General features: G+C 33.9%; 1 protein-coding gene across 1 annotated transcript; it reads left to right on the top strand.

Annotated features, from left to right (window-relative positions):
• The first annotated feature begins 4,444 nt into the window (after window positions 1-4,444).
• LOC147396056 (sucrose synthase 2-like) lies at window positions 4,445-13,251 on the top strand. Its single transcript, XM_086451010.1, has 15 exons — window positions 4,445-4,790; window positions 4,899-5,034; window positions 5,130-5,281; window positions 5,408-5,600; window positions 5,689-5,807; window positions 6,194-6,410; window positions 6,499-6,594; window positions 6,711-6,884; window positions 8,838-8,954; window positions 9,058-9,224; window positions 9,476-9,700; window positions 10,779-11,100; window positions 11,184-11,428; window positions 12,622-12,760; window positions 12,966-13,251. Exons 1-15 carry the CDS (start codon window positions 4,693-4,695, stop codon window positions 13,014-13,016), a joined length of 2,451 nt encoding a protein of 816 aa, XP_086307136.1. The 5' UTR covers window positions 4,445-4,692; the 3' UTR covers window positions 13,017-13,251.
• The last annotated feature ends 81 nt before the right edge of the window (window positions 13,252-13,332 follow it).

Below are 13,332 nucleotides of genomic sequence, written 5' to 3'. Positions count from 1 at the left end.
ATTCAAACCAATGGATTTTTCTGTGGATAATTTTCAAGTCCCCATCACAATAATGTTCCGGCACACGATACTCCTCGAGATTAACTCGATAGTAATCTATATCAGTTTTCAGAAAACAACGAGCCCACAACTTTACTGCCAGTTGGAACAAACAAAGTTTTGGTCGTGGCGGACACCTTTTTATTATGGACCCCTTCAAGATAGGGAATTTGTAGACGTTACTTTATAGAGAGATTCGGACAAATTTTAGAGGATAAAGCTTCTTTTTCAGGATTCTGAAAAGGGAAATTAGAAAACCATCCTTTAGATTTTGGTGAACATTACGGTACCCGTACATTTTTCAAATACACCCTTTGACAATGGTCTTCTATAGAGACTAATGGTAAAATGACCAGAACAACTCCATCTTCAACCTATTGATAAAACTCTTGTTTTTTTTTTTTTTTTCCATATGATCTTATTAATTATTGAAACATTTTCACTATTTCAACTTTTAAAAGAAAAGTTTGACCCTATGTGACTTTGCCACAAGTGACTTAGATGGGATGTTGAGAGAAGAAAATTAAGAGTTTTTGGAGGAAAAATATCTTGTAGAATTGATAAAGAAATAAATAAATAAATTTGTTTCCATTACCTAATTGACGTGGTTGAGGATAATGAAAGAATTTTAGCAATAATAGTATTGGGATCATTTTAGTAGTCTCTAATGACAATTAGGGTCAAGAGAGTAATATCATCATCAACTCACGAGACATCTCAAATATTTATCAAAGTTTGGAGGGATATATCTAAATTATACATTAAAAAACGAGTGTTTTTAAACTCAAACCATGGCTAGAATGTTCGGCTAGATAAAAGAAAAAATATCCTTGGGGAACATCTTCTCTTCTTAGGCTCACATTTAATTGAGTAGATAGAAAATTATCTGCTAGTTCAAAAAATTATTATATGATAGTCAAATCGAACGAACAATAATTACCAATCATTTTAATATTTTTGGGTTTGTAAACTTATGAGCATGTGGACTAAATGAACGACACTAGTTAATCACTACTCCATTTCCACAAACGTTTACAAATAGTTTTTGAAATTTCTAACAAAAAATTCTTCAATTTTTTTTTTCAAAACTTTAAAAACATTTGCCAAATGGGACCAATCTCTTGGGTAAATTTTTTTGTCGTCACCTTCAACCTTAAGATCTGATCCTATCTACTTGAACCTTCAAAACGTCAAAGATAGAATAAGATTTTGGGGAAATGGTTAAGATATGTTGAAAATTATTGATTGAAGAAAATATTAAATAGATTAAAAATTATTTACCTTAGAGATAGAAGAGCTTGAAGAGGATAGTTTTCGATATTTAGCAACCAAAAAAAAAAAAAAATCCACAAATTTGATGCAAAGGAAAAAATGGCCTCTTTTTTTTTGTTTTTCTAATACTCAAAATAGGGCAATTTGCTACAATAACTCATGCTTTTGGGTAAAATTACCCCCACTTACAATCTTCTTAATAAATCCTAATAATTTTTTTTATCAAAATTATAATTTCCTCTCACCCAACCCTTTACATGATCTAACAAGGGAAAGAACTCTTCATTCTCTTTACCAAAACTCATCAAATAACTATGAGTTCATCAATAAGCCTCTAACTTTGGGGAACGATCATGAAACCTACATCTATCCATTTTTGTGCTCAATCTACGGTCTATTGGAGCTTTTCACCAAAGATTATCACTCTTTTTTCCCCTATGTTTTCAAACCCTTTATATACTTTTATGGACTTTGATATATTCATTTTCTAATGTTATTTACATGAAAAATGGGAGTAAAAAATGCAATAATTTTGTAAAATTTTAAAGTTTAATTCGTAAAATTTACCCAATGTAGAGTTTCAATACTAAAATGTATTATAGCGCTGAGACTCAACATTACATATTGTTGAACCTTGACGGTAATATATTAACTAGAGGTTCTATGAGAGTATTGTAGGGGTTCAAGGATATTACTTAATATATAATCGTCAAGGTTCAATGCGTGGACCATATTTTGATTACCGAAAGTCTATTATAGCTATTTGTTAAGGTTCAATAATAGGTAACTGTTGACAATAAATTTTACAGATTTGCCTCGAGATTCATGAAAGAAGATCGTAAATAATTTTATATTGATTTTGATTATAAAAAAAAAGAGAAAAGAAGATATAGATCTCAGTGTTTTGCTCTAATTAACAGTTAAATACAAAAATAAATATGTCATGTGTAATTTTCTTCTCTCCAGACTCCGTTCATGATCGGTTAAGAAAGTTACTTTAACAATGACTTGTTTGTGCTTGATTTTTTGTAGAGGCTTCCATAGATTTTCTTCTCTTTAGACTTCGTGTATTATTGGTTGAGAAAGACTTCTTAGTTTCTAGAGAAGGGCTTTAGGCTTCATCTTTTTTTAGCCTAAGTTTCTTGAAGAACTTTACTTTATTTCTGAAAGAGGTCTTGAAAGTTTCTTCTTCTTTAGAGTGAGAGCTTCTATCTTTTGAGAAAAAGTGATCTAGATTCCCTCCAAATTTATAGACTTAAAGATAATTAAGCTTTCTAATTATACCCCAACTTAAAGAGAATTGATTAGTTTGTTTAAATGCTAAACTTATCTTAATTCAATTTTAAGGATTCTATGGATTGTTGGTGAGCTTAAACTCATTTATTTGAGTGTAGGGCCCAACATCTAATATAGATCACTTAGATATATTGGACTTTGAGTTTTATCCGTAAAAATTCAAACCCAATATTTAGAAGTCCTATCCCAACCAATGGGACCCAATTTGGACACATTAATCCATTTCTAACTTTTTAGAGGTCTTACTTTGATTTACAAAGTTTGTAAAGGCCTTCTTAAAATTTTGGTTCCCATACCAACGTTAAGCCTCGATGTTGTGATACATTTTTGTGTCAAAACTCTATATTGGGTAAATTTTATGAACCAAACTTTAAAAATTTTATGAAATCATTGAGTTTTTGCAACCATTTTCGTATAAATTAATATTAGAAAATAAATATATCAAGTCCATAAGAATATATAAAAAATGAGAAAAAAGAAGAGGAGAGAGTGATAATTGTTGGTGGGAAGCTCCAATAGATCATAGATCAAAAATGAAAATGGACAGATCTATGCATTATACTATCATTCCTCAAAGTTATTGATGAACTCCATTGGTTATTTGATGGGTTTTGGTAGAAAGAATGAAGACCTCTCTCCATTGTTGGAATATATAAAGGGTTGGGTTGAGAGGGGGGAAGTCGTGATTTTGATAAAAAATTCATAAGAATTTATTAAAAATATTGTAAGGTACAATTTTGTCAAAAAATACGAGTTACTGTAGTTAATTGCTTTGTCTTGAGTATTAGAAAAAAAATATGACCCATTTTTACCATTGCATCAAACTTATGGAATGTTTTTGCTAAATGTCCAGACAGTATTTTGAGAGAAAATTTAAGTTTCTTTTTTTGCTAAAAGTTGAAGATGAGGGTCTTTAGATAATTGTTTGTTAATTTATAAGTAAAGACCAAGGTCAAGGGACATATGCTTAGTTTAAAAACGTAGGGGTATCTCAAATATTCACCAAAACTATCGAGGTGTACGGATGTCTAAAAAAAAAAAGAGTGCAGCTCGTATGCATGAAGGGTGGAAGATTGAAACCCTCCTCCCAACAGTCCAATAATGCCACGTAAGCCAAAAATTTTTACAAGGAGATATTTTAGGCGCGTTGGATTATTAAGCGTTACGTGGTGAATCGGAGTCCTCAGGTTTATAGATCCGTACTAAAATATCGGCTATTATATCTGATCAAATAAACTTTACTTTATGAATCATGTTACCATGACTAATTTGGTAAGATTTCAAATCTTACTAAAGATTGTTGTGTCCACAAGATTTATGAAATTAGAAATCTAACAAACAAGCCTTCTACGTTTCATGAAAATACTAAGATTCAAAAGAAAAAAACTTTAAAAAATATAATTTTGACCTTGATTGTTGGTATTGAAAATGGATGGTTATTAATCTTTCAAATTTAAAATTAAAATTCAACAAAAATTGACATTTTTTTTATAATTATTTTTTAAAATTTTTAAAATTTTATCCTTTATAACCCTGTGATGTAAGATTATATTTTTGGATGTCACATTCTATTATCTTGATTAACAAATTAACCTCATAAATTTAAGTTTTATGAAGTGGATCCCCACTCCAGGGTTTATTCGGTAACAAACTTGCTTCAGTGAGGTTTGGTGAGTAATAACAATTCAAGGGAGTTTTTCAAATAAAAATGCAAAAGTTGGGTCTGCCGGGGGTAAATCTCTCAAACGAGAAAATAAAACAAAGTATGCCACGTGGATTCTAAAGCAGTGGGCACTGTACAACAGGATCTTTTTTCTGCCCACCGTTTCGAAAAACCAGGAAAACATGCAGAACTTGCTGATCAGTTCCAATAGCAAAGCTTGCACAATCAAGGGAATCGACGATGGAGAAGCTAACGAGGTTCGCTTGTCCAGGCGTCACTTCCTGCTCTGCCACTCTCTACGTCTCCACCCAAAGTTATTTATAACACTCGTGTCTGAATGAGTCTAACTCTTCGCTTGGTACTAATACATCATCTATCTCTTGATTTAGAAATCTCAACCAATCCTTCAAACTTCAGTAACCATGTCGAACCCTAAACTCGAACGAGCTCCGAGTTTCAGAGATAGAGTCGAAGACACTCTCTCAGCTCACCGTAACCAACTCGTTTCTCTACTCTCCAGGTCGATCTTCTCCTTCATCTCTGTTTTTGTTTGATTTTTCTCTGATTTTGATCTGAACTTCAAAATCTAGGGTTTTTAACATCTCTGTTTCTCTTCTCTTTCTTGAAGGTATGCTGCTCAGGGAAAAGGAATACTACAACCTCATCACCTAATTGATGAGCTAGCCAACGTTGTTGGAGAGATTAAAGGAGGACAGAATCTCGTAGATAGTAGCGTATTTGGAGAAGTTCTCAAATCCACACAAGTGAGAATGAAAGAAAAAGGGTGTTTTTCGTTTGGATTCTTTGGTGTTTTTTTATCTTTAATTTTGATTTTGTGCGTGTTTGATTTGATTGTTAGGAAGCTATAGTTTTGCCTCCCTTTGTGGTTATGGCAATTCGACCTAGACCCGGTGTTTGGGAATACGTCCGTGTTAATATTTATGAACTAACTGTGGATCAATTAAGTGTTTCTGAATATCTTCAATCCAAAGAAAAGCTCGGTGATGATCAGTAAGAAGTTACTCTGTTATTATTTTTCTTTAAAGGATTTCTTTTGCATTTAGAGAATTTCTATTTGAAATTTCACTTGTTCTTGAAAAAAGTCCCAAATTTTATTAATTTATGTGTTTAATTCAGGTTTGATGATCCGTTTGTGCTTGAACTTGACTTCGAACCATTCAATGCTTCATTTCCTCGCCCAACCCGGTCGTCTTCGATCGGAAGTGGTGTTCAATTCCTCAATCGTCACCTCTCATCAATTTTGTTCAATAAAAGAGAAAATTTGGGGCCTTTGCTTGATTTTCTTCGCGCACACAAGTATAAGGGTCACGTAAGTCTGCTTTTATCATAATTTTGCCGATATCCGTTCTGTGTGCTTAATTGTGGCTGAATGAATTTAGTTTAATACGATATTGTAGGCTATGATGCTGAATGATCGGATACAGAGCATATCCAGACTTCAATCCGCTTTGGGGAAGGCAGAGGAACATCTTTCTACGCTTCCACCAGATGCACCATATTCAGATTTTGAGTACAAGTAACTACATGTCTATGTTCTTGTGTGCCAATTTCTGCTATTTTATTTGGGATTGTGCTATGTGACCCACACTTTGAGCATCTTTTTTGGTGTCAGTTTTTTGGATCGTCTTTGCACCCAATGATGTTGGGTCAAATCATCTTGGATTGGCGAGTTAAACCCTTACTTCCCTTATTGGATTAATAGATGCTACAATCACAAAATCTCTTCTTATACAGATCTTAAAATTTTGAATTCTTAGAAATCATGTGTGTGAAAAAAAAAAAAAAACTAGAAACTTGCTTGAGATCTCATCTCGTCTGAGATTTAAAAGGCTTTCGAGTGCTAAGTTGAGGCCTGGTTCAAGAGCTTTATATAATCTTTCTACTTTATCATCCCACTTACAGATTCCAAGAAATGGGTTTTGAGAGGGGATGGGGTGATACCGCATGTCGTGTCCAAGAGATGGTACACCTTCTCTTAGACATACTTCAGGCACCTGATCCTTCTACTCTGGAGTCATTCCTTGGGAGGATTCCAATGGTGTTTAATGTTGCCGTTATATCTCCGCATGGATATTTTGGCCAAGCAAATGTCTTAGGTTTGCCGGATACTGGCGGGCAGGTAACTGCCCAAACTTGGATTCTATGTTTTCCTTGTACATATTGTGATGGCATTCTTACACCACAGATTTGGTTATTGATGCAAACAGGTTGTTTATATATTGGACCAAGTACGTGCCTTAGAGAATGAGATGCTTCTGAGAATAAAGAAGCAAGGACTTACTTTTACTCCAAGGATTCTTATTGTAAGTTTAAATGTTTGTCCTTCTCTTCACCAAAAACTTAATGATGATCTATTTATTTTCTTCTCCATTCACCCACTTGGCTTTATATCTGAAACTTTTATTGTTAATGGTCCAAGGTGACCCGTCTAATACCTGATGCAAAAGGGACTACATGCAATCAGCGTCTGGAAAGAATTATTGGCACACAATATACACATATTTTGCGAGTGCCCTTTAGAACAAAGAAAGGAATTCTTCCTCAATGGATTTCAAGATTTGATGTTTGGCCTTACCTAGAGACCTTTGCACAGGTAAATCTTGTTAACCTTAAAGTTGCTAATCTGATGCTTAAGTAACAGTTGTTTTACTGGATTATGTTCTAAGTTTCTACGTGTCTTGTCGACTTCTTATATTTTTTATCCTTCCTCTGATTGATTAGATGTGTTTATGGTGGGCATGTAGCAAGACACATATTGCAATTAACCCTCATCATAAATCAAGAAAAAAACTTTCGTTTTGCTCATGTAAGGACTATGTTGAACACTAATGAAGGCAAATATACACAGGACATCATACATTATTACTAATTCATTATAAAACAAATGATTAGTTTGCATGATTTGGACCGATTCTGACATATCAAGTGACTATAGCCTATATACATCCTTCGTGATCAGCTGTAACTGAAGAGATGAGTTACTGTCATTAGTGAAAATTGGCTGACTTTGTCTGTCTGAGAAGACACTGCAGAGGCACATACAGTTATGTGCATTGGTATCGAATCAGACACAATTGGCCTGATTTGTATTGTTGAGAGTAGGGGAGTCGGAAACAAGGGTTGAATGTCAAGATTTTAAGAGCAAGAAGAATCACCAAAGATCTCACCTGCAGACAACTAACTAACTGAGAACTTCTCATGTAGATCACTAGGCATGGAGTGCTGATCTTTTTGTAACCTATATGAGAAGCTTTGAGGAGTAGCAAGGAATAATTGTACCAGTGTTGATCAGATATTGGAACCTAGCTAGCAATTCAGCATATGGAAAAAATATGGTCCAGAAAAGTTAGTATAATTTGGATTTATGAAATGAAAGTCTGTTAAAAAATTCAGCAAAAATATAAATGTTGTGATAAAAACAAGAAATTAAAACATTTTAATTATATATATATATATATATATATATATATATATATATATATATTTGTATTTTTTAAACTGATGTGTGTGATATATTAATGGTAAGGGTAAACCCAACAATACACTTTCTTCTATATGTTTGAAATTTTTTTGCTGTATTATATGTTTTCTGGGAAAAAAAAAACCTATAAATCCACACATTAAGCAGAATAATTTGGAGGTTGGCACTTAATAATCATAACATTCACGCATAAAATGAGAATAAGACAGCAGTCAGAACTTGACACTTGGAAATGAGGATGTTGACAATGTGAAGATTAAGGTGCAATGCCCTCGAGCAAGTTGGTTCTGATTGGATGCCTTATGCCTACAAGACTTCTATAGTTAAGCTGTGATCTGTTCATTATATACATATATGGTGTCCCGTTTGGCAGCAAACATTAGGGTGCCAACGCATTTGTCCTATTTGGGTTAGAAGTTTCGGAATGAGATGATTTTTTGTGAGGATGATCTCTATGGTTAGGAGATCATCCTCACCAAAAATCAGCCTAATCTGAAACTTCTAACCCCTTCAAAAGTTTTTTACAAGTTGAAGAATTGTGGACTGTTGAATTGTAAACCACTTTTGATGAGGTTAGAAGGTTTTGGAATAGGCTGATTTTTTGTGAGGATGATCTCACTATAGAGATCATCCTCACAATAAATCAGTCTATTCTAAAACTTCTAACCCATATAGGACAAAATGTTGGCTGTTGAACCTGACCCTATACATATATCCTTTGTAGGGTTACTTGCTCAAAGTAGGTAAGCATGCCTGGAATACTTTTATGGGGAGGTTAGAATGATCTGTTCAAAAATATTTATGGTGTTTTGTACTAGAATTGACCAAGTTTTCTCTTCCTTAGATATGCAAGACAATCACTCCCATGTAACTTTCTTTATTCTGGATAAATTTTTTCCTTGGTATTAATCCATTTTCACTTGAATAAAGTAGATGCATCTAACCAAACTCACACACAAACACACACACATATTAGTATATGCCAAAATCACCGTCTTTGGCTACTTTTTTTCTGACCGTCTGTATTAATGTATGATGCTCCTATCAATTGTATGTTGAGATCAGGATGCAGCAGGTGAGATTATCGCCGAGATGCAGGGTGTTCCAGATCTAATTATTGGCAACTACAGTGATGGAAATCTTGTTGCCACTTTGTTAGCTTATAAATTGGGAATTACACAGGTTTGATATGATGTCTCTGTTCCTCTGTTTATGCTACACAAAGTTCTGTGATTGTGAATCCTTTGAGGGGAAATTATTTTGAATTGTCACATTTTATGTGCAGTGCAACATAGCTCATGCATTGGAGAAAACAAAGTATCCAGATTCTGATATATATTGGAGAAAATATGAAGACACATACCACTTCTCATGTCAATTTACTGCTGATGTAATTGCCATGAACCATGCAGATTTTATAATCACTAGTACATATCAGGAGATTGCAGGAAGGTACCTTCCTTTTTAGGTCATTTTTATTTATTTTTCATATAAAATGATTTTCACTTTAATGTGTATGTTTAGATGAAAATTGTTCAATTGTCAACATGGCTCAGCCCAATCTGTTGCTATGATTACTGTACTATTAGCACTGCAATTAGAACTAGAAAGATTTGCTGCAACCTTGTAATACTGTCAAGATGCTAGTTTCAGTGGTTCACATATAATATCAGCAGTTCTAATTAGTGAGCATCTTGTTTCAGCAAGCACACCGTTGGACAGTACGAGAGCCACACATCGTTTACTCTTCCAGGACTGTACCGAGTTGTTCATGGAATTGATGTTTTTGATCCCAAGTTCAATATCGTCTCTCCGGGGGCAGATATGACCATATACTTTCCATACTGGGAAAAGGAGAGAAGACTTACTACCCTGCATGGTTCAATCGAAAAGCTTTTATATGATCCAGAGCAGAATCTAGAGCACATGTATGTACTTATCCTACCATTTCCTCAAACTTATTTTGTGTTTTCTGTTGTGAGACCATAAAATGTTAAACCTGTGTGGAGTTGAGTTCTCATACTAACAGGATAAATCCATATACAAGCCCGAATCTTTACCCACAATTCATCATAATGATCTTAAATAAAATTATAAAATATTTTGCTTAGGAATCATTGTTATATTAAATTTAATTAAATTTCCACTTGCTTGCTTTAGGCAAGCTTGTAACTTTGATGAGAAGGCTGTGAGTCATCATTCTCAAATTTTAAAAAATCGTCCTAAATTCAAATCTCATCAGCATCTGCTTAGCATGGTATCACAGCTGTTATATGTGCTTTTAATGTTATTTTACCCTTAAAATGCTACACTGTAATACATAATAAATGTCCGCACATTATATATTCATTTAATACTCTTTAATTGCATTTTTTCTGTGACACATTCAACTGTGGTGAGTCGAAGGAGAAGATTGCCGCCTTCCACTTTAGATAAAGAACCTTGAATCCTCAGGTCAAGGCAAAATAAGAGAAATAATAGTTGTAAAAACTAATCATAATCAATGAATAAATATTTCTTATAGTGATTTATATGGACTATCGACCTCTAATTTGAGTCTACCTTGTACTCCAAACTCCGAAGTACCGTCCTGAAATAGTAACTTTCCCGAAATATAAAATTTTCAAAAATAGTAAAATTTCTAATTTGACTAGAACTCCTATACTAATCATTGAATCCCTAATAATAAACTTCTAAGAAACAAGTAGGGTACTCAAAATAAGCTAAAAACGTGAAAATAAAAGCTCACTAAAAATAGTACGCTTTTACTTGACCCTTAAAATGACCTTTTCTCGTGATATACATTAGAACCAATCTTGTAGATCTAATCGTTAGCTTTCTGAATTGGTTTATTATATTTATGCTCATGAAGTTATGAATTGTTTTAAGGTAAAATGTGCATTTTCGCCGTGCGCCGATACATTCTCTTTCTTATTTTGTTTCTTTTCTTCATAAATTCCACGTTATCTATCAAAATACAATCTGATTTTTCATTTTTGGTAACAGTGGTAATTTGGTTGATCGATCGAAGCCTATTGTCTTTTCCATGGCGAGGCTTGACCGAGTTAAAAACATAACAGGGCTGGTCGAGTGGTATGGTAAGAATGAAAAACTGAGGGAACTGGTAAATCTTGTTGTAGTTGGTGGTTACATTGACGTGAAGAAGTCGAGTGATAGAGAAGAAATTGCCGAGATTGAGAAGATGCACAGCCTTATTAAGACGTACAACTTGGAAAGTCAGCTCCGATGGATATCCTCCCAAATGAACCGAGCTCGTAATGGTGAGCTCTATCGCTGCATTGCTGACACAAGAGGCGCTTTTGTACAGGTATATGCTACTGGTTGGACTTTTGTGCTTCTTTATTTGTTATTTAAACTCACATTACTTGTAAACTTTTCCCTTTGTTGTAGCCTGCTCTCTATGAAGGGTTTGGGCTCACAGTTGTGGAGGGCATGACTTGTGGTCTTCCAACATTTGCCACTTGTCATGGAGGTCCTGCTGAGATAATTGAACACGGTATATCAGGATTCCACATTGACCCATATCACCCTGATCAGGCTGCTGAACTCATGACTGACTTTTTTGAAAAGAGCAAGAAGGATCTCACCCACTGGGAGAAGATCTCTACTGCAGGGTTTCAGCGGATCCAAGAAAGGTTCGTCTTTGTTACGTACCTAATTTTTAGAGATCACAAAAGATAATAGAAAAAGAGGAAAAAGATAGATACATAATGATCTCATTCGAGGGAGATCAGACTTCCAAAACCAATTTGAGATGCTTATTGGTTAATCTTCAAAATCCAATGGATTCTGCTAATATTTTTTCTGGATAATTTCATTTAGGGTGACTTAGACATGCCCCCTACATTTTACTGAATATTAGAGTTGCCCCCCTATGTTTTGAAACTGATGAAATGCATCCCTTGACGTCTGTTTTCTAAATATACTAAGGAAAAAAACTAGCCCCTCATACTGAACCTCCAGCCAAAAACCCAGATTTGTCTCCTCAAAATCAGTCATCTTCTAGTCCTCCAATCTCCATCGGTATATCTACTCAAGTTTATATCTTCAATTCCTTGTTTTAAGCGTAGAACTAACTCTTTATACATAAGACCTTATATTTTTCTACCCAAAATCCCATTATTTTTAATTTCCCCAAAAATCTAATTTGTTTTTTCTTCAAAAAACCAGTCATCTTCAAGCTCTTCAACCTCTAGGGTAACTTTAATCTATTCATCCTTATCTTCATCCTTCATTTTCTACATTGCCTCATTTGTAGAAATTCTTAGATTTTTATACAATTTTTTTTTTTAAGTATCATTTTATAATTTCTCAAAAATTGTATCTTACCTTTGAGATTTGAAGGTTGAAGACTTGAAGTAGATAAAATCTTAGGGTAGATGATGGTTAAATTTTTTATTTAAAAAAGATGAAGATGAGGGCATTTGAGTATTTTTCCCTTATGTAAAAGACTGAAGTCAAGGGATGCATGTTATCAATTTCACATATGGTGTATCTGTAATATTTACCAAAACACAGGGGGGCATGTCTAAATCACCCTTTCATTTAAGCTTCAAAATAATTAAATACGAAATGAAATAAAACTACCCTAACTACACATTACAAGTTTACAACCACATTCTTTTACAGGTAATGATCCCATGCTTCATGTATCCATTAACTATTTTACTCCCATATAAGAGACCATCCTATACACCAAATTGAATTACTTCCTTCTCCATGCGTGTAAGAGCATATCACCTTCATAATTTATATAGTTGTGTCAGGAAAAAAGAAAAAAGAAAAAAAAAGGCTTATGATCACCATTTCTCCACTTGTAATTTTGCAGGTATACTTGGAAACTTTATTCAGAAAAGTTAATGACATTAGCTGGGGTTTATGGCTTTTGGAAGTATGTGTCAAAGCTTGAAAGGCGAGAGACCCGGCGATATTTGGAGATGTTCTACATTCTAAAATTCCGTGAACTGGTGAGTGATTCAGTCATCCCTTTATTCCTTGTACACTGTCAAAACTAGAAATATTTTGGTTTCTTTGATCCAGTATAAAAAAAATAATCATCATCAAACGCTTATCCCAAATATTTGGTCTCATTTAAAGGAATCAGAGCCATGTCTTTTGTTCAATATAGTTTAACTATTGTATGTTAATAGTCTTTTTTTGTTTTGTTTTCAGGTGAAATCTTTTACAGTTGCAGAGCCATCTGATCACACAAAACTGAAATAAATGGTCAAAGGAGCGATGGGTCATGGTTACAATGTAAATTCAAATAATGTTCCCATGGCTGTTGATGAACGGTGTTTTAGTACTTGGTTTGATTTCTCTGATGCGTGAATGAAATATTAGTTATCACTAAGTTATTAGCTAGGTGATGCAAGAATGAAAATTTTCAAGGCTGTGAACAACGCTTTTTGTTTCTTAATTATGCTAAGAAATCCATACTCATGGAATCTTTTGTGAACTTAAATTGTAAGGTGGTGTGTAGGGAATCCATGTAAATTTAAAGAAGCAAGACTACCCTAGATTCCTAAAATTGATGTCG

Source organism: Akebia trifoliata, chromosome 8 (genome assembly GCF_017979445.1).
Source record: "Akebia trifoliata isolate Shusen 1 chromosome 8, ASM1797944v1, whole genome shotgun sequence".
In the NCBI taxonomy this organism is placed as follows: domain Eukaryota; kingdom Viridiplantae; phylum Streptophyta; class Magnoliopsida; order Ranunculales; family Lardizabalaceae; genus Akebia; species Akebia trifoliata.
This window is presented reverse-complemented; position numbering and strand designations above follow the sequence as displayed.

Coding starts and splice junctions, on each gene's coding strand:
- LOC147396056 (XM_086451010.1), top strand. CDS start 4,693: ATGTCGAACCCTAAACTCGAACGAGCTCCGAGTTTCAGAGATAGAGTC. Junction 4,791..4,898: donor CTCGTTTCTCTACTCTCCAG/GTCGATCTTCTC, acceptor TCTTTCTTGAAG/GTATGCTGCTCAGGGAAAAG. Junction 9,225..9,475: donor TATCAGGAGATTGCAGGAAG/GTACCTTCCTTT, acceptor ATCTTGTTTCAG/CAAGCACACCGTTGGACAGT.